General features: G+C 41.0%; 1 protein-coding gene across 3 annotated transcripts in view; it reads right to left on the reverse strand.

Moving 5' to 3' along the window:
- Positions 1–23,780, reverse strand: part of FSTL4 (follistatin like 4) — a 348,356-nt gene that overhangs the window by 23,669 nt on the left and 300,907 nt on the right. For all 3 annotated transcript variants that reach the window (XM_053376793.1, XM_053376792.1, XM_053376794.1), the window contains exons 7-8: positions 19,952–20,118; positions 10,893–11,013 (exon numbers count right to left, since the gene is read on the reverse strand). In XM_053376793.1, the coding sequence (XP_053232768.1) occupies positions 10,893–11,013; positions 19,952–20,118 (288 nt within the window). The remainder of the gene's footprint in view (positions 1–10,892; positions 11,014–19,951; positions 20,119–23,780) is intronic.

A 23,780-nucleotide genomic window follows, 5' to 3' on the forward strand; every position in this document is an offset into this window, starting at 1 on the left:
TTTTTGATTTTGTATGCTGCAAAAAAATGGTGGTGGTGATATGCTCTCTGATCTATGGGCCCCAACCAGCCTCATATATCCAATTTAAAATGGTATTCTGAAATAGTTTTGGTTGGTGTTTAAACAAGAACTGAAGAAAGAAGGGGTTGAATCCTACATTCACTCAGTAGAGTGTGACCCAAATAAGCAAAATAAGCAAAATCTGTTAGAGTGGTGTGAAAGTGTATCTTGGCAGCTCTAGTGGAAAAATAATACACAGACACTAAAATTAGACTGCACATTGGAACCAAATCTTATACAATTTCAAAGATTCAAAAATACTTATTTTTTGTTTACAATCAGCATGCATCAAATCTTTGTGAAATTCATCTTTCGACATGAATTTGTCATTTGCGAGTGGAGGAATCCATGAAAAACTCTTATCATTCATTCCCCCCATTATTTCATCTTGGCACTAATCTGCACACATAGTGAGAGCCCTCCAATCTTCCCAGGTTGCATTTTTTGCAAGAACTTGGCTAGATATTTTTAAAGTGTATCACAGAGGAGCCATATTCACCAAACTGAGCTAGCTCAGTTCATAATATTACCACAATGAAGGTACTTTCAAGAGGATGATGTCGGCTGACAAACTTTAGATGCAAGCACAACGTGCGATTTGTTGTTGTTGTTGTTGTTGTTGTTGTTGTTGTTGTTGTTGTTTATTTGCGTGGTAACTCAGTTTGGAACACCAAAACCCAGAATGAAAACTTGCTAGGAACCCTTCTAATTAATATGTCCCCAGTGCTATTTTCAGAAAGGAAGAACATCTAGCAATTATATTCATCCACAATATCCCTTGAGCTATTTCCTTCCGGTGACTATCCGCAAAAAGATTCCATTATCTTGTACCTACCTACTGATCACTAAAATAGTTCTTAAGTCTATTCACCAGAACTAAAAATAGTTCTGGTGAATACTGTAAACGATATCAGAAAGGGAAGCATGGTTTCAAGTCCTTTTGTTTACAAAGATGTAAAAAAAGACAGCTCAGGTGTAACTGGAACTGAAGTGATTGGAGGCAATTGTGGAGAGAGAAGATAGGAACTGAACCTTGCTTCCATTTTAAATCAGGCATTTGGTTTTACCTTATTTTATCCATAAAACCATCAAGGCACACTGTGCTTTTAGGATATTTTCTGCCATTCATTACAATAAGCTTCACATACCATAAGAGTCTCTAACCAGGCTGACAGTATGCTTTCTGACTTTGCCAAGCCTACTAATCATGAACTGTCTGGAAGAATGCATGCCAGATTTGTTAGAGTCTCTCTCTGAAGGAAAGAGATTTGTGTACTGAGGCTGCTACAAAAGCCAACTTTCTCTTAGTAAATTAACAAGAATGAAAAGTCCAACATATTAATAGCACTATGCTCCTGAGCAATTCTCATTACAGCCATGGGCAAACTAATTTTAGCACGCATTACATCATATCTTTAAATAGGCATGAGAGTAGCATCCTCATTTAATATAACCTGTTTTCAAAGGATATCTATAAAAGGAAATAGGCAAACTCACTGAGGGTTTTGTTAACATGGGCAGATTGATGATATTTAAACAAATCTGTTAATTACCTAATTTCTTTGTCCCTTGAATCTAGGGTAGAACAATGCAAAATTATGTGCAGATGGTAACATACTGAAGTCATATTGCATCTGAGGAAAAAAGCAGGTTGGCTCATTAGGAAAAAATAACAATCAAATTCATAGGAGGTTATGATTCATAGGCAGTTTTGTCTGTATGAAAAGCAAGTAGATGAATGCTGGGCTGTTTTTCTTAAACACTTCTGGTACGAATGCCCATCAATTGTGCTAACCTGACTTTCTTGACTGACTTTCTTTATAGCCTGATTCATCACCAGCCATTTAAGCAAAGAATGTGGCTTGATCCTTGCAAGTGCTTGATAGCATAACGGCAAGAGTATTTCTTTCATTAGTGAATAATGCTAATTAAAGCTAATCAACACAAGCAGAACAAAGATGAAGCTCTATAACTTTACTTAAACAAGCAGTGCTCGAAATGAGCAAAGCAAAAGACCCATTTTTTTTAAAAAAAGTGAGAGTTTAAAACACCCAGCACTTTGATCCTGCTTCAGGTGTTGTTTTTGGAACGAAACTATTGTTCTCCTATGCTGAGAATTGGGCAAGGTAAATATGCCCCTGTTGGACTTCTCAGCAGAATCTTAGCGACTATATGCCTCAGATGGGATTGGGAGGCATCATTTTGAAATGGTTCCAGTTGTTTTTTGGAGTGGGGTAAGGCCCTACTCCAGAAGACTCCATTTCTGGTGGAAATGGCATGTGACACTTCAATGGCATATGGTGACCCATAAGGATCAGCTTTGTTTCCTCATTATATTTATCATCTACTTGAAATCACTGGGACAATTTTTGTGGGGGAGGGGGGAGTTTTGCATCCCAGAAGCAAGACAGCAAGCTGGAAAGCCAGAGAGGCAGTGAAATGGTTGATCTCTGCTGGAATCCAAGGCTGTGGCTATGGGAGAAGCAAGGCCCTTTGGGGGTGTTAATGCTGTGGACCCCTCTACTGCAAGCTCAGGTTGTATATACGTGTAAATAAACCATATATCATAAAGACACCACCATCTCTGCTGTGCCTCATTCCCAAAAGGAAACAAGAGCCCTGGGTAAGCACTTGGAACCCCTGGAATCTGGCACCATTTGGAGTGGCGTGCAACAATATTATATATCACATATTATTATGATTTCTTACCCCCCCTTCATCCTAAGCTCCCGGGGCAGTTTACAACAATTAAAACACAGTATCAGAAATGCTTTAATCGACTTCTCCCTGCCTAAGTCTCAAAGCAGCTTACAGTGATAAGAAATATACAATATATAAAATTTAAATATATAAATTCAGCCTCAGAAATTTAAAGCCTCAGAAATTTGAGATCTCAGGAATTTGAACGAATAACATCAGAATATTTTAAAACGTCAGGAAAGCATTCATGACGCAAGGGCCTTTTGAAAAAAAGTGCTTTAACCAAGTATCTGAAACTCAGCAGGGATGGTGCCTGTCTGACTTCCAGGAGAAGAAGAGGAAGAGGAAGAGGAAGAGGAAGAGGAAGAGGAAGAAGAAGAAGAAGAAGAAGAAGAAGAAGAAGAAGAAGAGTTTGTATTTGATATCCTGCTTTATCACTACCCGAAGGAGTCTCAAAGCGGCTAACAATCTCCTTTCCCTTCCTCCCCCACAACAAACACTCTGTGAGGTGAGTGAGGCTGAGAGACTTCAGAGAAGTGTGACTGGCCCAAGGTCACCCAGAAGCTGCATGTGGAGGAGCCAGGACCCGAACCCGGTTCACCAGATTACGAGACCACCGCTCTTAACCACTACACCACACTGGCTCCCTGCACACAGTAGGAGGGAGTTCCACAGAGATGGCTCCACAACACAGAAGGCATGACTTCTAATACTAATAGTGCTCCCCAGGGCTTTTTTCCAGAGGGAACTCACTGGAACTCAGTTCCAGCATCTCTCGGGTAGGTGCCATTGTCATTCTAAGAGAAAGAGAGAGGTGTTCATGGTGAGTTCCAGCACCTCTTTTTCTAGAAAAATAGCACTGGTGCTTCCCCAGGTGATCTCAGTGATCCACTTGGAATGTACAGGGTAAGATGGTCCTTAGGCTGGTGCTCCTGCTTCACCTGTTCCTCAAAACGTAAGACCTGGCCACAGTAATTCATACAGCTTAGTTACATGCAGGTTGGATTATTGTAGTATGTTCAACATGGAGTTGCCTTGAAGGTGACATTGGTAGGGTTGCCATATTTCAAACAGTGAAAATCTGGACAGAAAAGTTGTTGAGCTAGACATTGGGAAACTTTAAAATGTAGCTGCAAGGCTCATGCTCGTGGGTGCTTGGCCACGGGGTCGTATGTCACCCATTCTACTACAACTGCACTAGTTGCCAATGTGTTTCCAAGCACAAGCCATAGTGTTGGTGGTTATCTTTAAAACCTTAAATGGCTTGGCTCTAAAATACTCAAGGAACCACTTCCTCCTGCAACAGCCTGCCTAATCTCTACGTTCTGGTTTTTGTGTTCTCCTTTCTGCAACCAGCATTATGTAAGACCTTATCCTGGGAGGTTTATTTGGCCTCCTCCCTCACTGCTTTCCATCGATTGGTGAAAACATTTCTGTTCCAGCAAGTTTCTGCCTGGCAGGTGGTGTATTATACCGTGCACTCTGTTCAGGGGGTTTGTATGCTGTGCCTGTTTTAATTTTTTATATTGGCTTGTTTTATATTGTTCTTTTATTATGGGAATCAATAGTTAGCATCTGGACAGCATACTGTATTTTAACCGTCAGCTGCTCTTAGCAGTGCAAAAGCATTCGAAGGGTGAGGTACACATTTCTAAATAAATAATCCATATTTCCTTTATCAACATCCATGCTCCAGTCTAGAGTCAGAAAACTCTCTCTCCTCTCTCTCTCTCTCTCTCTCTCTCTCTCTCTCTCTCTCACACACACACACACACACACACACAGCTTCTTTTATGCTGAAGGGATTATTCATTCACTTCACTAGAGCAGAAAATGTCCCTCTTGGTCATCTTACTTTCTCTTCAGTTGAAACGAATGAAGATGTCTCTTCATGCAATAACTTCTTCACTATCATCATCATTAATGTGCTCATAGAAGTGGTTAGGCTGTGAACAGGGGCTAAGGCTGCAATTCAGGTAAATTCATTTACCTGAGAGCAAGCCCTATGGAACTCAATGAGACTTCCTTCTGAGTAGGCGTGTCAAATTTAAACAACAATAATAATTCCCTCTTCATCTTCCCACACAGTGATTTACCAAGTGAACCTTAAAAGCTTTGCAAAGTAGTCATTGTTGTTAGACCTTTATTATTTATTAATTTAACATCCTTTTTTAAAAGAAAGAATGAACGAAACACTTTCCTAAGGCAACTCACAGCATTAAAATAGCGTAACAGCAACACACCAATTAAATATGTTTGTGGCTGCAACCGCATAACTATATACAAAAGCACTATAAAACACACTTGTAAAAAGCCTTATGGGTTGTTTTGAAATTAAGTTCTCAATGGGCATCTAAAGACAGGAAAAGGGCAGGCTTGATGAGTTTCCCTGGGTAGAAAGTTCTATAGCTGTGCAGATACCATTGAAGGTTGTCTTCTTGGGATCCGCCTGTTCAGTTCTAGCTAGTGTTGGGCCGGAGAATAGGGCTGCAGAAGGCTTGGATAGGATTCTATAGGTGCATGCTTTCAAGGTGGTTGTTCCAATGGCAAAAGTAACAAAGACTTCAGTGCCATATGATCAAGACTTGTCAACTGGAATTAATAAAGGCTGAGGTATCGCCTTATTTCTCTGAGGATCCCAAAGAAGTATGGAACAAAGCTTTCCCATATGTTTCAGCAGCAGCCCTGAATGCACACATTTATCATGTGAAAGGACTGTCACTGGTCACCTACAGTACTGAATCAAAGTTCTCCATTAAAATTGTCTCAAAGTGAAATTACTATGTCACCATTTCAGAAGGATTAGTGGGCACTGCACGTTAGTCTTTCACTTTTCAAAGGAGCATTGGACTTCCAATACACTCCTGATTTCACCCAACCTCTTTTAAATATTTTATTTTTATTCCCTTAAATGGAGGATTCAGAGATGAAATGAGGGTGATGGCAACTGCCAGTTGTGCACTGGTAGCAAGGAATGAATGTATCAATCTATCTGTGACTGAAACCAAGAATAAATGGGTGAGACATAAGTGAGGAGTTGAACTAGGGCCAAATTTTATTTAAGCTAAATCTACAGAGTGGGAACCTAACTTAAGCTCAACCTTGGGTGAGTCAAGCTGCCCATTTCAAAGCTCATGACAAGGCACAGCTCCAAAGCCAGGGCCCCTTCCTGCCCCACCCCATCCAAGGCGCCATAACTCAGGGAAGATGTGGCAGGTGGGTCTCCAGAAAAGGCTAAGGGCTTGTCCACACCAGGCCTAGGAAGCATGGGCCAGAGTGGTTTTCAGCTTGTCCTGTGCTATCTAGACACGGGTCCAAGTGGTTTTGCCTTTGCAAGCAGGCAAAATATTCTACTCAGATTCATATGTAAAGCTCTCAGCTGAAAGAACATTGTGATGTTGCATCAATGATTTACATGGACAGATCGCTCATATGCCGTTTAATTATGATCTAAAACTGGAGGAATTTTTCTACCTTTCTGTTTTTCTTCTAAATGCCAGATTGCCACACATTACATTGTTCCAAATGGCTGTCTATTACTAGGGAGCTCTCTTGGATGATCTCTGAAATTGGATTGAGGAGCCAACCACCTTTGGTAGCCATTTTCATGGAAGACGTTACGATGATTTATGTCAACTTATTCTACGGAGCAGCAACCAAGGAAAATGATTCCTGGCACTCAGGGGTCTTTTGGTTTGCAAACTATCCATTTTCATAGCAGATTACTGTTTTATGAGGCTCTTTATCCCCCAAAAAAGCTTTCTGTTAGAAATGATAAATGGCTTTTCTTTCGCTAAACTTGATGTATAAAATACAAAACTCTAATGTGATATGAGCACATATAAGGGGAGAAAGCATATTACCAGCATACCTACGTTTCTTTATGACCCCTATTAACTATTCACAGGCACAGAGTGCATTGAACCAGATTCATTCCATCTTCTTGAAAGAAATGTTGTGAAAGAGAGCAGAACTTAGAGAAACATCGGTAGTTTTACTTTTCACAAAATGGTGCTGTTTCAAACTATCCTATTCAAAATGTCCCATATTTTACTTCATGCTCCTCTTTTACACTCTTTCAATGGATTGGGAAGCTCTGTGTCATGTGTCTTTCCCACACAACTTTGGTAATGTCCGAATTCCCTGCTGGCATACAAGGTCCCCACACAATGCAGCTTTTTCCCACATGAGAATTTATCAGTGGTGGCTGGTGCCTATTGGTTGAATGGAAGGGTGGGAGACCAACAATAGGTGGAGCCAGAACCAAAGAGAGGCAGATCCAACTAATACTAGTTATTTCCCATCCTTCCCGCTGAGTTCTTTAAGGGGCAACATTGAGACTAAGGAGTACAAATCTGACAGACAGTGTCACCCCTTGGACTGATTGTAAGAAAGAAGACAGACAGGTGGGGACTGGCTGAGGGCAGACAGAGGTTGATGGGGCAGTGCCCCATTTGCCTTAATGGATCAGCCTCCACAGGGACTGATCCAGTTCCTGTTAGATATAAGGCTGACAAGGGAAGGAGTCCCTTCTCTGATTCCTCCCACATGACTTGGCCTTTTTGACTGCTGGAGCAGTCTTGGAAAGACACCTGCATCATCTCCCATGCTGCTCAGATAATGCTAGGTCCACACACTTGTTCTTACAGATTATGCACAGGTTCTAAGGGCAGACATATGAAACTTCTGTGCCATATGCATATTCCTTAGGATAGTGTCTGTGCTATCCTAGTGTTACAGCTGCTGGATAATCTTCCTTTTGTATAGCAGATGAGTAGCTAATGGGCAAGGATAGCTGTCTGATGCTTTCTCGATGAAAATAATTCTTAAGAAATAGTTAGTGATGTCTCTAGAGAGATTTGAATGGGAGAATGATTGGAACTAAGAAGGTGAGTGACATCGCCATCTTCTTCAGTTGATATGGGAAGCTGATGTAAGGAGAGAGTGCACAAAAGAACAAAATATGCTTTACAGGATGAGAGAGAAAGGGAGGGAGGTTGAGCCTCCCCCACCTGCAAAGTGTCAGTCCCCAAACTGGAAGATACATAATGAAAAAGAACACACTTCTCTTCAACAACAGAAGGAATGCGAACTGGGCACCATGTTCATGGAATTGGTCACAGATGTGCTAAATGGGTGCAATATTCAGTGCAAAGTGAAAGTGCACAAACAAACTATTGGTGTTCATCAACATAATCCTTAAGTATTTGTGGGTCACATTTTGTGGTAGGGAAAAAAGAGGTTTGCACCAGCATTTACTAAGATCTACAGACTTGCCCCACGGGGTGCCTTTGCTTTGAGATAAGGAAAAGGAATAGGCCTAAATATTTAGTTACTGTTAGCGTATTTGTGTGAACATTGGGAGCATGTATGGCAGAGCTTCTGCTTTGTATGCAGAATGTCCTAGGTCCTGTTGCTGGCATCTTAAAGTAGGGCTGGAAATGTCTGAAACCCTGGAAAGCTGCTGTGGGCAGTACTGAGCGAGATGAACCAATGGCCCAATTTGTTATAATAAGGCAGCTTCTTACAATCTGAATTACTGGTCCAGGTTCTTTTGTGAAATAGGTATTATGGTATGGCTCATAATGGCAGCACCAAACTAGAGCATTATTTTCCCGAATGCTGATTCTCTATGCATTTAAAATATATTATCATATGCTATTATATTATCTGTCATTTTCTGCTAAGTTCACTTTGTTTATATATTAGTCTAATTGCATGTTCCTTGCCTTTGTTAGTATTCTGCCTTTCAGTCCAAGGAAAAGGCTCAAACCTTGTCCCTGGACTGCAAAACCATGAAATGCAAGCAATCCCTGAAGAAGAACCCATCTTGAAATGCTAGCACTGCCTTCTGTAGGTCAAACGGCATTGTTTTGCTATCCCTTTTTGATCCACTGCCCCAACATCAGTTGCCAGAACATGTAATCACTGGAGTGAAAAAGAAGAGTTGTGCAATGGGGGTGAAGTACATTAAGAGCTGCAACAAGGCACTTTAGGGAGAAATCTCAAGAGGTAGCACAAGAGCCTTCTACACTGCATCAGACAAATCTTTCTCACAGGCTCTGGCATCACTCTGCAGTGTTGCATAAGACTCCAACACCACTCTGTCGAAACTGATGTCCGCACACTTGACATGTTTGCTAGCACTTGGCTGTTTGGGTGTATTGCAAGGCAAACAAGGAAGAACATTTGTAATGAGAAGGATGCCCTTTGAGGAGAGGATGCCTCACAGGGTTTTACAGATATATATAAAAGCAAACATGAAACTCACTTCCCTGTGCTTTCATCTACAAAGAACACATACCCCCCTCTCAACTTGTTGTATCTGAAAAGACAGGTTGGAGGAAGCCTTGGATTTGATCTACTGTCTACAATGTCCCACTCTGTGCAATCATCTTTTGAAGTTTCAAAGCCTTCTGGGGCTTGGATTCTCAGGGATGGCAACAAATCTACATTGCTGCCTGACACCAGTAACATTCCAGAATATCTGAAAAGATACAGAGGAGCAAGCTGTTTGGCTTACGTATCTATTAACATTTTAACCCTGCCCTTCCTCCCAGAGTTGCCTAAGGTGGAAAACAAGGAAGAAAATACAAAAAATAAAATATACATTTAAAATGTTTTCCCCCCACCCCCACCCCATCCAGCATTTATCAGAAATTATCAGCAGCAGGCCACTTGGTATCATGGAGCTGCAGCAACAGACACTCCTGGAAGAGGTATTACTGCTGCATACCAGGAGGGGTGTGTGTGTGTTTGTAGTGCAGGAAGGTTGGGTCCACAGGGGCACACCAGCAGGAGTGCTGGATTGGCTCTATCTGTCTGCCTGCACAGCCCTGATTTTGCTGCCTCAGACTTCCTGGTAAAAGCAACAATGGTGTTCCTGCCAGGAGGTATTGAATCATAGAATCATAGAGTTGGAAGAGACCACAAGGGCCATCGAGTTCAACCCCCTGCCAAGCAGGAAACACCATCAGAGCACTCCTGACATATGGTTGTCAAGCCTCTGCTTAAAGACCTCCAAAGAAGGAGACTCCACCACACTGCTGCTACTCTGCCCTGCTGGGTAAACCACTCCTCATTATCACACAAAGAACATTTTGAGAAGGGATTTCTTTTCCTCCCTGAAACATGCACAGGCCACCTAGCTGCATATATATGAACGCACATACAAAATGTAAGTATTCCCATAAGTCAAACCAAATTGTTGCACCCAGCCACAATGGATTAACCACACACTGTTCCTTAAGCAGAGCCCATCCTGCAAGCTCATCTCTCCTTTTCGTCAGCTGGCCTAAAAACAACAACCCTGCTTCAGGCTTGTGTTTGGAGCCCTGTCTGGAAGCTGCATATAGCCCTATTCATAAAATTGCAGCTAAAAATTGCCAGTGACCAAGGAAAGAAAACTTTACCCCAAGGAAACAGTTGTCGGCCCACGAGATTGATGATAACCGACAAAGGCCTGGGAAACATTCATAACCGCTATACTGATAAATTGTATTAACTGTAGATCAAGGGTAGGCAGACTTCAGGACTGATGGATCTGCTTTGTTTTTGAGAACGCTATGAACCAAGCCAGGAGTGAGACACAGGGCCTTATCCAGTACTGTTTATGCAGGAGTGAAATACTCATGCAATTGATTTCACTTTCCTTTCCTGCACACCCTCAAAATCTGCTTCAGGTGATATGGGGACCTTTCCAGAGCAGATTTCTGGGTATACATGGGGCTCTATGAAGTGGAGGAGATAAAAGTGAAGGCCTGTTGCACAATCAGAAGGAAAGGTGCCTTTTTGCTGTTGCCATTTGGAGTCAGAAAGCCTTACGACTGCAAATCAGCCAGAGATCTCCCAGTAGCTCCCAATCCACTTTTCACCCATCACTGCTATAGATTAAAAAAAATTAACAAATATTTTGTATATCTCTTCGGTTGATCTCTCTATCGCTGCTTTCTTTTCCCTTGCCGTTTCTCAATGTGTAAATTAAGAATATAACAGGTTTCTTTCCCCTTCTGTGGGTAGCAGTGAAAAGATGTGGTATGCTTTTGTTTTGTTGCTTTTGTGAGAACAATATTAACATTCAGCATTGCTCACAGGAACATTTCAGCGAATTGTCACATGTGCCATTTACTAACCATTCACCTGAAGAATGTGGGTCTGATACAGTTCTTCATAGCCATAGGCATGACACGTGTAATTGCCCATGTGAATAGTTGTTACCTTGGTGATGTAGAGAGAATCATCTTCTCCAAAATCCTGTAAGTAACAAAAGACAAGGGAGGGGAAAAGACCTATCATTTAGCAATTTTGTTTTAAATGCTGCAAGTGGCTACGCTAACACTTTGCGTGTTTTGACAGTTGCTTAGCTTTCAACAGGGCTTACATTTTCAACATGGTATTTTTACATACACAGATTTGTAAGATGGAACGAATAAGAGATAACCTGCCAATACATAAATGGGAGAAACTAAAACTAACTCATCTGAAAAGCTTTTGGTTTCTAAAAAAAATAAATGGGACTCTTATATAAAATGATGATAATCCAGCCTGACAATTGAATACTTGACAAATTACAAGGCAAACTGTTTTTGGGATGTGGTTTTAGTTTATGGATATGGTTAATGAAAGCACTGCCTATTAAATGAAGCACTGAAACAGGCTTTCAATTATTTGCAAGAGCATTGTGTGTCAATGATTTCTGCTATTGTTTAATAAACCTAGTTACGAGTTAAGAAGAAGAAAGGGCATTTCCTTTTTAAAAATCCTTTTGATTTTTAATTGGCTAAAATGTGCTTTATTTTTTGCTTGAAAAAAGGAGAAGAACTCTGCTCTGTACTTCTAGTTCTTACGGTGTAATTTAGAATTATAATTATGTTAGAAAAGCTGAAATATCTGCTAGGTTTCAAAATGTGGCTCTGTTGGCCTTGCGTTCTGCTTATCGGTTTACTGCAAATGATGCTTCATAAGCCTATATATCGAGGAATAAACACAGGCTGCAGCTTTTCTTCTGCTTTCATTAGCATGCAGGATTTTGCTGAAGTGCTGATACTTTTATACAAAACCCAAAAATACACATTTAAAAACCATACTTAATTAAGTTAAAGAATGATTTCCCCCTCCCTTAATTAGTTTAATGTATGACACGTGCTAAATAAAATCCTTTACGTGCAGAGCCTTAGTGCCTTATATACCTCCAATTATGCAATAAGGCTAATAAAACATCAGGCAGAAAATAATCATGAATGCAAGGGCAAAGAGTTTAACTCTTCAGACCCAATAAAAGACTTCAGAACTCTGAGAACTGAGACATAACAGGTGGGGAACCTGCAGCCCTCCACATGCTGTTAGGCTACACCTCCCGTCTTCCCTTACCATTGGGCATGCTAGCTGGTGCTGATGGAAGATGGAGTCCAAAAACATCTGGAGGGCCAAGTAGGAAAGTGCTAAATAGGAAAGAAATCAATATGCAGGTCCAGCAGTGGCGAATGAGGAGGAGGAGGAAGGCAGTGCTGTGTTTACTGGGATGGGGCAGGGTGACATGGCAGTGAGCTTGAGGAAGCTCTGGATTTGTAACATGTAGCTTCCTTGACCTCACACTGCCTTGCCCTGCACCATCCATGTCTGGCAAGAGGCAATGGAACCAGTGTCAGAAGGTGGTTGTTCTGCCCCTTCGTGTACCACTGCTGCTAAGTATGTAGTCTGCATTTTCAAACATGCGTGGTGTGTTTCCATGGCCCAAGCCACAAGGGCACTCAGTTAGTTCTAGGTTTTAAAAAGCAAACACTGTGTGAAGATTGTGAGTTGTTAACTGTTCTCACACATGTGGTACCTCATATTCGAACCAAAGTTCAAGAGCATATGAGAGCAAGCTTCTGAGCTGCACCAGTTCCGAAAGCAGACTTTGATGGAAGTACTAGTGTTATCAGGCATTGTTATGCTTGAAATATTATAGTCTAGATTGAATTTAAATCAATAAAAACTAGATGGCTACTTTTATGAGATGATTTATAAAAGAGCTGAAGAAAAACAAAGCAATAAAAATCCTCTGTCATTCATGTGTTGCTTCCTAATAGACATCTCTGATTAATGTTATGAACACTTGGTTGGTGCTCTAAAATTGTCTTTTTATGGATGATCTATTTTACTCTGATGCATAGTATGAGCAAATACATTTTTCAAAGTTGTAAAGTCCTATTTTATTATTTCATTCCCATATACCAAAGAGAAGCTTTTGCCTAAAGACATAATTTATGATGCTTAAACTCTATTTTTGATTCTTTGCAATTAATGCAGGCTATATATTTGCAGTGCTTATAGTAAATTATGCCTGCAGAATAAATATCCTCTCTTTTATATGTGAGTATTACTGGGAACTTCCAGTGTGGTACCAAAAGAGAAAGGCTCATATCCAGGAGATCCCAGAAGATTAGGTGCCCACTGAAGAAATGTGTGAAGTCCTACAGAGGAAATTTGGAAGGAGACCCTCTTATCTTTTAGACAGCTGTGGCTCTCCTCCAAAATTCCAAAGACTGACATTTCTCCAGATGTTATTAAAATACTTTTAAAAGGATGGTTGACCCTCCCTCGCACCCTTATCAAATGGACACAAATTCGTTAACCAAAGGGCAGTGAAGGGATCACTCAGAATCCTTGCCTTATTGCTAATAAATTATATCACACTTGTTATTGGCTTCTCAAGTATCATATTCAAAATGGCCCCGCTGTCCAGTGTTCACCAAGGTGTGCATGCCAGGTCTACAAGGCAACTCCAGGATCCGCCACCCAAGCCAAAGGCTGCAGAAGGTGAATCGAGACTGCTGCCAACCCCCATAATGCCTCAGACTGCCTGTCTACTAAATTCTTAAATTCCCTTACCGTCCTGCTCTGAGTCCAAAGCAGACCAAGTAAGTACACATATCAAGAGCAAATCAAAGGATCCTGCATTGGGTGAAGAAGGAATTCCATGGGTCAATCAGGCACTCCCCTAAAAATTATTACTCAGGCCTAGCAAAAAAACTAGAAAGAGTGGGTGCTGCAAAATAGAAGGTTAAGGGCTGGGTGGCAGGCTTAAATAGCAGCCTGATCGCTCTCCTCCTGCCCAGGTAATTCCCAAGGAAGAGACCAATTTCCCTCATCTCCCAAGAAGGCATGTGTGGCAAATTCATCCTTGCTAAAAAGCAGGAGTGGCATTGTGAAATTGCTCGTGGCTTTAACCGAAAGTTTCCTTTCCATAAGCTCACGCTCCTATATTCTTTTCAGTGACATATTCACATAGTAGCAAACTGCTTCCTTCTTGGTTTGCCTCACTTTCCCCCCTTTGAAATAAAAGTCTGTATCCTCTAGTGGGTTTCTTTTACATTTTACAAATACCCTTGGAAAAGAATATTGCTTAAATGATCCCAGTACACTTTCAAGCTTTGTTAGTTTAAAAACCAGCATTCTGGATTGATCTCGGCTTGCTTTTATATTCAATAATCCTTTAAAAGCTACTACGGTGCACAGACAATTTAAAAAACAAAACAATGTCTGGCCAACTGTCAGGTACCTTTCTTTAAACTCCTTTCTAGTACTGCTCCAATGTTGTAGTTTCTTATCAGAACTATTTTCTATTCCTTCACCAACCTTTCTTTCTTTTCCATTTCATTTCATTATTTATTTTTGCAGAGCTGAACTTGCAGAAATTTGGCAGGTGAAATATCTCCCCATTGCACAATTGTTAATGACATACAGCTCTGGAATGATGGAAACCCAACAGAATGATGTGGAACCAACTACACGAGTTACTCTTACACAGTAGGTTTTTCTGCCTCTGCTGATGTCCCCATTGGAAGTGGACTGCAGTTGCAGGAACCCCTTCTCAGAGGGTTTGTTGTGCTTCATGATAGGGCTGGCAGGTCCTGCTATGGTGTGGTGGTAGCTGTCTGTGAGGCATATACCCACTGACTCATTTTCCTTTGGCCTCCTCCTAACATCAGCACCAGCACTTTATAAATACCTGCTTAAAGGGTGACATGTGAGGCCTTGTCATATTAGTTTGATGATCAAGTGCTTCTATTGCCAGTAATTACCAACAGCTGTCAAAAGGTGGATGTCAATCTCCGTTTAATGATATCGGCTTAGCTTTTTAACCCGTCAAAATTAATGTGATATGAAGTATCTCACACAAACGAAGAAGAACAAGGTAATCGGTTTTGTTGGGTGGCAAGATCTGTGTCACAGATAAGGTGTGATCATTTTCTCGTATTGTCATAGACAATCTTACAGATCATACACTCAGAAAACTGTTCTTTTTTTCTTAAAACGGGGAGAAGGAAAATGATGCAGAAGGAATAATATTTTAAAGAACACTTCCACAAAGGTTAAAATATCACAAAGAAACCCATTGAACCCTCCCAATCTTATTTCATGAACTCAATATACAGACAATTATACTTAAGGCAGAACTGTTGCCAACCTTTCAAATTGGGAAAGAAAGGGAGAAACCTTGTTTTTCAGGTATCACAATTTAATTATGAACAAAGAAAATACTAGCTGTTCCAACTTTTGATAATAGGTCGAAGACAATTGCTAATAAGCTGTACGCTGGGTGTGAACAGTAATAGAAACAGATTATCCATCAGGAGTCATTCCCCCTGGATGCTAATCTTAAAATAAGAGGTATTGATGGGTGAAATGGAAGCACCAAAGAGAATGGGAGATTCTCCTTCCTCCATCCCAGTTCCCTTAAGGGGTTTGCTTCATTCATGAAAAGGTTGGTCTTGCAGGAGAGTACTCTTATATAGGACATGTAGTTGTATAAAGAACAGATTGAAGCACTTTAAGGTATCAGTAGTTCCACCTGAGGAGCCCAGCATGTCTTTTCCATGCAGATATGGAATCCAAGGCAATTCTTTGCCTAAATAGGGACTTATTTAACAGGGAAATCAGAGAGATGGAAAAGATCCAATAGGTAATGCAGTCCTCTTGTCAGCTTACCTTGCTGGATATGGAGTGATAGGATGTCAGGTCAATGTTTTAATTACCCAAACTATGTTCTGCTTTTCGTCACAAATGCTGCCACCCCCAAAACCCTTATTTTGACTTTAGATGGGCAATAAAAGGGCAGGATGATTCCCCCCCAGAAGCTGCTTCTGGCCCCTAACATTACAACCACTGGCTATAACACTGGACATTCCATACTTCAAAGCATCCCCAAAATACAGCTGACAAAAGAGTTATGCATAGCCTCATATGATTCTCTTCAGTGCTATAACTCTGGCTCATATTTATTATTGTTGTTGTTGGTGGTGGTGTTAATTGCACTCAACAGAGCACCTGTTTTATTTAATGGAGAAGGACTTATAAATGATAGCTTTTACCAGTTTTGTTCTGAAAATATTGCTTATTCTTCACAATATCAGAAACATTATTGTAATGATGCTCACAGGATTGTAAAACACAAACCACCCTAGCATCTAATGAGATCTGTCTCTTGCAAAATCTCCAGCGTCTATCACTTTGAAAATTACTTTCTCCATACTAATCAAATTGTCCCTAATCTTAATTCTTACAATAGACTCAAGAGTGATTAATGTAAACACAACCAATAAACATCTAAATTAGTTATGGACACCTAAATCATTTTCTTTGGCCCTCTTAATAATTCATTTCCAGAGACAAGCTGGGAATGTACGTTTCATTAGCATTGTTTGCTCTTGGTCTTACTCCGTGCTGATCAATTCTGTAATTTAAGGAAAGCAAATATGTAGATTTCTTCCCCTCAGGTGAAACTTCCAAATAGTTTCTAGGAAAAACATAAGAGGCATGGAACTTCTCAGGGAGATATCTATTCTGGGAGGGTTTGCACTCCCTCTGAAGGAATGAGCTATAAAGCTAAATCATATGTGGGGTGGCCTAGCCATCACTCAGCAGATTGTTTTATTCCCGAGTCCTTTGGGTTCAAGGTGACATCCCCACACTGTATCTAGTCTGCATCGTGAGGTCTCTGCACCATATCCAGTTTGTTGTTTTGGGCCTATCCTATTTAATTTCATGAAACAATATGGATGCTCCTTTGCTTTTGGTATGTGAGGTACAATTTTGGGTAAACTGGAGTTGAGGAAGCTACTGAGCTTCTTTGGTTTTCAAACTTTAAACTTTCAGGGAAGTTTTTCCACATTGACTCTTCTGCCAGCAAGAAGCAGAGGGCTTTGAAGTTCTTGAAGATGGGTGCCAAGCACATTTGAATGCCCTTGCCAGGCCTCTTCAACCTCATAGCTGCCCTGAAGGAATGAATAGTGTGCCCTACAACAAACCCCAGTAGGTGATCGCAGCAGTAGTGAGCAAGGTGCCTTTTAGGGAAGCTTGTCTGCTATTACTATTAATTCTACTGAGAAATTCCAGATAAGTTTCAAAGGAATCCCAGGATTCTGAAGAGTACAAATTGTAAATCATTTTCTACTTCTTTATTTTAACATTTATTAAGCATTTGACTTTAAAAGGTTGCATATTTGACATCAGGTTCTTGGCCTAGGCAGTAAAGCCCTGCAGTGTTAACGTCCACTGTTAGCATCTTGGATCTGGCAGAGAGAACACCCTTTGCACGCTTGACATATAAAGCTGCTTAACACTCTATGAAGCAATGGCGGTTGCTACGGTGTTCCCCACAGTGAAAATCTTGAAGGTGAAGGGTAGACGCACATTCCTAAAAGGTCAGGGAAGCCCAGCAGATGTCCACTCTATGCTTCTGCAAGTGCCCTTCACAATTCACATGAGAAAACACCAGGATAACTGTGGCAAATGAATTTATGTGTGAAGTATCTTCTATGTTTGACATTTATTAGGTTTTTTTAAAAAAAAATATTCTCTTTGATCCTTATCAGAACTCCATGAAGTAGGTTAGATTCAGACAGAGAATTGCCCAAAGCCAGTCAGCTTCATGGCTGGGCGTGCCTCCTTTATGTCCCCTCAGGTTGGGTGTCCTGTCCCAAGTCCAACACTATTCTGGCACCCTGAGCCACTGATTTTTCTCCTTTAACTTTGAACATGTATTCCTTACAAGTACCTCCAGCCATACTGTATCTGTCACAGGTAGTGGTACACACAAGCAACGGTAATAAACAAATTGCATGCTGCAGTTTGTTAACTCCTGGGAGCATGGCATTGAAGGGGAACTATTGATTTTTCATCAAAGGTGTGGGAAGATAAGCTATAAACTAGTTTCTAAGAACATTTGCCTCCCTGCATTAAATTCCCTGATGTGTCCTATGCAAACCCCCCCCAAAGGCAATTGCTTCCTTGCAGATGACTTTAAATCAAATCTCGAGACAGGAAATAACTTTCAGTATCTGTGAGAACAGTGGGGGAGAATGATAGGTGATGAAAACTATATTTTGGGAGTAATGACTAAATGTGGATTTGTGGTAAGTTGTCCTGTGCAATGAATAGCAAAGGGTAATCTTACTGATATAATGATCAGCCAGCTAGGCTGCATAGGGCAAATTTACAGGCATAGTTATTCCGAGTTCTCAAGTGTACTTGCCGTGGACAAATCCATCCACCTGAGTTTCTAAAATCTGTATATGAAGAAGGGCATTCACAGCAGTTTCAACCATGGGTGTAAGAATTAACATCAGAAAGATGGTAACCACAACCTGTGGTTTCTTTGTGGCAGTACTCATGAATATAGAGCACAGTCATCTCTTCTCTTGTTGCCTATGACTGCCATTTTGTTCAGACACTCATTATTTCTTTTTAAAAAACAAGAAGATACAACTATTGGCACTTTACTTCCTCCACAAAAAGAGTGCAGGCAATTTTAAATGTGCCTCTGTAGTAGGCTGTAGATGTGTTGCCCAATTCCGTGTTGTACAAACGCTGCCCCTAGTATACTGCATAGTATAATAATTAAGCTACTGGAAGCCTTTTAGGGAAGTGAAAACTGTTGTAAATCAACATCTCTACAAGGCAGGACATTACCAGGATATTGATCACTTAATGCAATATGAACCATGTCATCTATTCCCCTCACCGCACCCCATATGTAGTATTGACAATTGAAGGATAAATGATAGTTAGCAATCATTATTCTCATATTTGAAGTTCCTAACTTTTGTGAGTAAATGGAACTAGCTTCTTTGAAATGCATCCCAAGCAGCAGGAGTATTCATTACTATCAAACATTATTATTTTTTCAATCTAGGCAATCTGGAGTGTTTTCCTGACAATCTGGCATAAATAGACTTAATTACATGTGCCACCAGGACAACATTTTTGTAAGAAAGTTGTGCGATGAAACTGTTAAGGTCTTGGCTGATAAGGGAAATTATTGTGCTGGTTATGAAAACTTCTCATTAAATGAACAGGAAAAAATAATTAATTTTAGTGTCAATCAAAACATCACATAAAGGAAACAGAAAAACAGAGCAAGGATGTTTTAGTCTCCTGTTTTTAATTTATGTGGACATTCAGGATGAGCTACTCCTTTGTTGTCATATGCTATCAGTTTCTGTTTTGAAACCTTATGGGGTCTTGTTGATATCAGATTCTGTGCTGCAATCCGGGTTCTTATTTTGATATCATTTTCTGGATCGCTGTTAGCTTTTAGAAGAACAATAGCTTAATTGAAATACAATATGTGGATTTCTACACACACCCAAGTGCCTGAAAATTCTCCAAGCCTGTAAGTTATTTTGACTGTGCCAGAAGCAGGCAGGGTTTCCTTGAAGTTAAAAGGTACAATTAATCTCCTGTTGCACTTCCAATTAACTAAATTGCTAACCTTATTGTGAAAAGTAGAAATGCAATTGAGTTGCTGCTTGAGGCATGCTAAAAGGGTGGGGAATGAAGTAATTTAATTAACTGACTTCAAGTACATTAAGAAGTATAGTGCCTTTCCCTCCCTCCCTTTCCCCCTCAGTACCTTTAAATAGATCATTGAATAATGCAGATTTTTTTTTACCACAAGAGAGATAATGCACTGTGTTCAATTTTCAAATTGTCTAACGAAACCTTGGTCCTACCAGAGCATAATGATTTGGAAGAGTTAATGCCAAGAAAACTACCCCTTTCTGACTGGCAAATATCCCAAATGTGCCATAAATGCTCACAGACGTCATTCCAAAATGTTCTGGACTGGAATGCCAAACAGAAGCACTCCACACTGCAACACTTTGTTGCAGACCCCCATTTGTTATATCTGTCGGCGAATACTTACATTAATATCTTCCAGATCTAAAAAGTTCAACACAACCCCGTTGCGTTTCCAGATGATTGGAGGCCGCAGAGGTCCATGGATAGCACAGTTCAATACAGTGCTCAGCCCAACAGTTACTGTGGTAACGCTGACCTTCTGCTCTTCAGAAAGTGTGAGTTGGACCACCTCTGTGAAAGTAATGGAACAAAAATAATAATTATTATTATTATCCATGAAATAAATCTGGCCTTTTCACTGATTGATTGGGGTGGTTTCAGCAATAGCAAAGGTATGAACTGCTAAAAAGGTCAACGTTAGAACAACAACATGAAATGGGATATACCTCAATAAACCTAGATTACAATGTAATCCTTTATTTCATGCTTCCTTGGTTGTCAGATAGCCTTCCAGCTATGTAGGGAAAAAAGACAGTATTGTCTTCCATTCTCATTTGTACCCTGCAGAAATCGAATTTAGATTAAATAGACTGTAGAGCAAACTATAATAATATTTACATCTCCTTCCTCAAACTGACAAGCATGAATATAAGCAGAGTTCTGAAGTTTCTAATATGTACTCCTAAAACCACCTGTGGAATGTCCATGCTAGTACCTTTTCTAGGATCAGAGAGATACGTAATGTACACATGACCTTACACATCTGAAATCACCTTGTGTATGTACATCATGGGACGCAGGTGGCGCTGGGGGTTAAACCACAGAGCCCAGGGCTTGCCGATCAGAAGGTCGGCGGTTCGAATCCCTGCAATGGAGTGAGCTCCCGTTGCTCGGTCCCTGCTCCTGCCAACCGAGCAGTTCGAAAGCACGTCAAAGTGCAAGTAGATAAATAGGTACCGCTCTGGCGGGAAGGTAAACAGCGTTTCCGTGTGCTGCTCTGGTTCGCCAGAAGCAGCTTAGTCATGCTGGCCATATGACCTGGAAGCTGTACGCCGGCTCCCTCGGCCAATAAAGCGAGATGAGTGCCGCAACCCCAGAGTCAGCCACGACTGGACCTAATGGTCAGGGGTCCCTTTAGGTACCGGTACATCATAGTATGGTGTTTTCCCTCCTCCTGTAGGAAAGGGGATACTTTTGCAGGAGAATCAGCAATATATATTCTGCCCTGGTTGATACTGACTGGCAGTGGATGTTCAAGGTTTCAGATGGAGTCTTTCCCAGCCACAACTGGAGATGCTGAGAGCTGATCCTGGTTCTTATTGGCATGCAAAGCATGTGCTCTGCTACTCAGCCATGGTCCTTCAGTGAGGCTTAGATTCTGTACAATTATCTTTGTACAGATTATGATACCATACAGGAAAACTAAGATTGCCAACATTCTAACAGAAGGTTTCCTAATGCCTTTAACAGTTGCATGGCATGCAGAAAATTAAACTGGAGAAGTTCCCTCCACCAAGCACGGAGATGCAACGATAGAAGGAGGTTACATTTTAACCTGAAAACGAGCTGCTATAAAGGCAGAGGAGACCTGCCAGGAAAAGGGGGCAACTTTGTGTGGGATACTTAGTGGAATGTCATCCAAATTCCCTGTTACAGTGGTACCTCGGGTTACAGACGCTTCAGGTTACAGACTCCGCTAACCAAGAAATAGTACCTCAGGTTAAGAACTTTGCTTCAGGATGAGAACAGAAATTGTGCCGCCGCCCCGCGGTGACAGCGGGAGGCCCCATTAGGTAAAGTGGTACCTCAGGTTAAGAACAGTTTCAGGTTAAGAATGGTCCTCCAGAACGAATTAAGTTCTTAACCCGAGGTACCACTGTACTTAGAGGAAACGAATTTGCTCTTCTTTCTTCAGCAGGGGGCAGGGAACCATGTTAAATCGCTTTGTGTGAATTGATTCTTAGCGTTCCAATTTTTTCTCCTTCCCTTAACATTACATTTTGATTAACACCTGCCCAGTGATAATAACACCAATCAGGATCCCGACATCTGTTCATTTGCCTGCTCAAAAAACAATGGCAGCATTGTGATTTGCACAGCCAGCTGTTATAAAATATGACAACAAGCACTTTGTTGGGTGTGCCCAGCTTTGCAGACAGGTAAGACACTTGATGGTGGAATTACTGTCAGTAGCAGAGAGCTGTTATTAAGCATTTCAACTAGAGACAGGGAGGCAGGGCTGAGCAATCAAAGTGCTTTGTCAAAACTGTAACGTTTACAGTTTTACCATTCCCTGGTGCATCTTCTTGGCTCAGCATCTGAGGCACTGGCAAAAAAAAGGAAGGCCTTGGAGCTGCACCACACATTTATAAAATGCTCCAAACTGAGCTTTCAAGTTAATAGTCCATTGAGATTGTTGCGTCGTTGTTGTTTTTCAATGGAGCAGTGGATTCAACACCTCTTTTGGTGCTATGCTGGTCCAATCTATATCTGCCCGAGAAACATGACAGTAAGAGCATTGATTCCAGGAGGCATGACATCGCTGGAATTCATGTTAACGTTGTGCCTGTAGATTTCTGTTGTTTTGCTGACTGCTGGATAGATTTTGCAACAGCCACAAGGAAAGCAGTAAAACAAGGTGCCCCCCCTTTTGTTAAAAGAAAAAAGAGAAATAATAAAGCTTGACATCACTGAAATAAAAGCTTGATGGGAACTTCCAGGACCCTCGTTGTGATGAAGTAACAAGAGTAATCAAACCTGGGATTGAGCAGTTTCCCAACAAAGCTCACATTTTTCTAGAGGCAATATTTTTGCCACATGGAAAGATTTAAGTACTTTTTCTCACTTTAACAGCTTTAAGAAAAGCTGCTAAAGTGGCTAAACCAAACAGGAAACACAGGCTTTAAGTAAGCAGTGGGCTAAAGAATCATTAAATGCGTACACATGCGGCAGGGCTACACACACAGAGTTGTGCAACAACACAATCCTTAGGTTCAGACAGCCTTGGATTTGTAGGGAAGGCAACGGCAAGGCAACCTAGTTCCTCTTTATAAGTGTCAAGGCTGATTTGCCTTTAAAAGAAACTTTGATTAGGAATTGAATCACTGGGCAATCTGATCACATACCCTTTGGTGCCTCACAGTTACTTCTCTTTATTTATGTCCAGATAAATTAAGTAGCCACAATGAAGTACAGATAAGGGCATCTGACATATCCTAGGGGTCCTTTAGGGGCAAAGTACCTTGAGCAGCGCTCCAGATGATACAAGAAAAGATAGGCCAAATTATTGACCCTCTCTGTTGCAAATGGTAGTGGCATGTTGTTAGCTTCTCAATGCATTCGCCTTTTCACATCATGGAAAGGGCTTCTTATTGCTAAGGTTTTATAGGTTGGGTGCATTTAACAGAACACACTCAAATAGAAATTACAGTGAGCTGATGGTATCAACAAATTTAGCCAAGTTGGAAAAGCATTCCTGGACACATAAAAGGTTCTCAGACGTCATTAGGGGGTGATGGTGTCACCATGTAATTAACCAAAATGGATAAATAAATACATCACCTGAAATTGATTTTTTTTAAAAAAATACAATTTCTTCAGTGAGAAGTGTCAGGATGTTTTCTTTCAGTTATTATGTCTTATGCTTTAGAGCTATTACTTCTAATGATCACAGATGACTAAGAGATCATTTTGCTTGGTGAAGGAAAAGTACTCTGCACACACCGAAACCCTCCTCTGTTTTCATTAAGTCTCGTTATGGAGAGGCACTGAAATGCTACCACTTGGGGTTTGTGAGGGGAGGGAGCCCTGATTCAGAGTAAGTTCTGAAATTCAAAAATGTAAATTCCACTTAATAGGAAGATCAGAAGCTGGGAGCCTCAGGCCTGGGGGCCTTGGAACCCCAGCCTGCACCCTGTTTTCCTAGGCCACACCTCTCACCAGCCCTCTCTGCA

This window comes from Podarcis raffonei, chromosome 2 (assembly GCF_027172205.1).
Source record: "Podarcis raffonei isolate rPodRaf1 chromosome 2, rPodRaf1.pri, whole genome shotgun sequence".
NCBI lineage: Eukaryota > Metazoa > Chordata > Lepidosauria > Squamata > Lacertidae > Podarcis > Podarcis raffonei.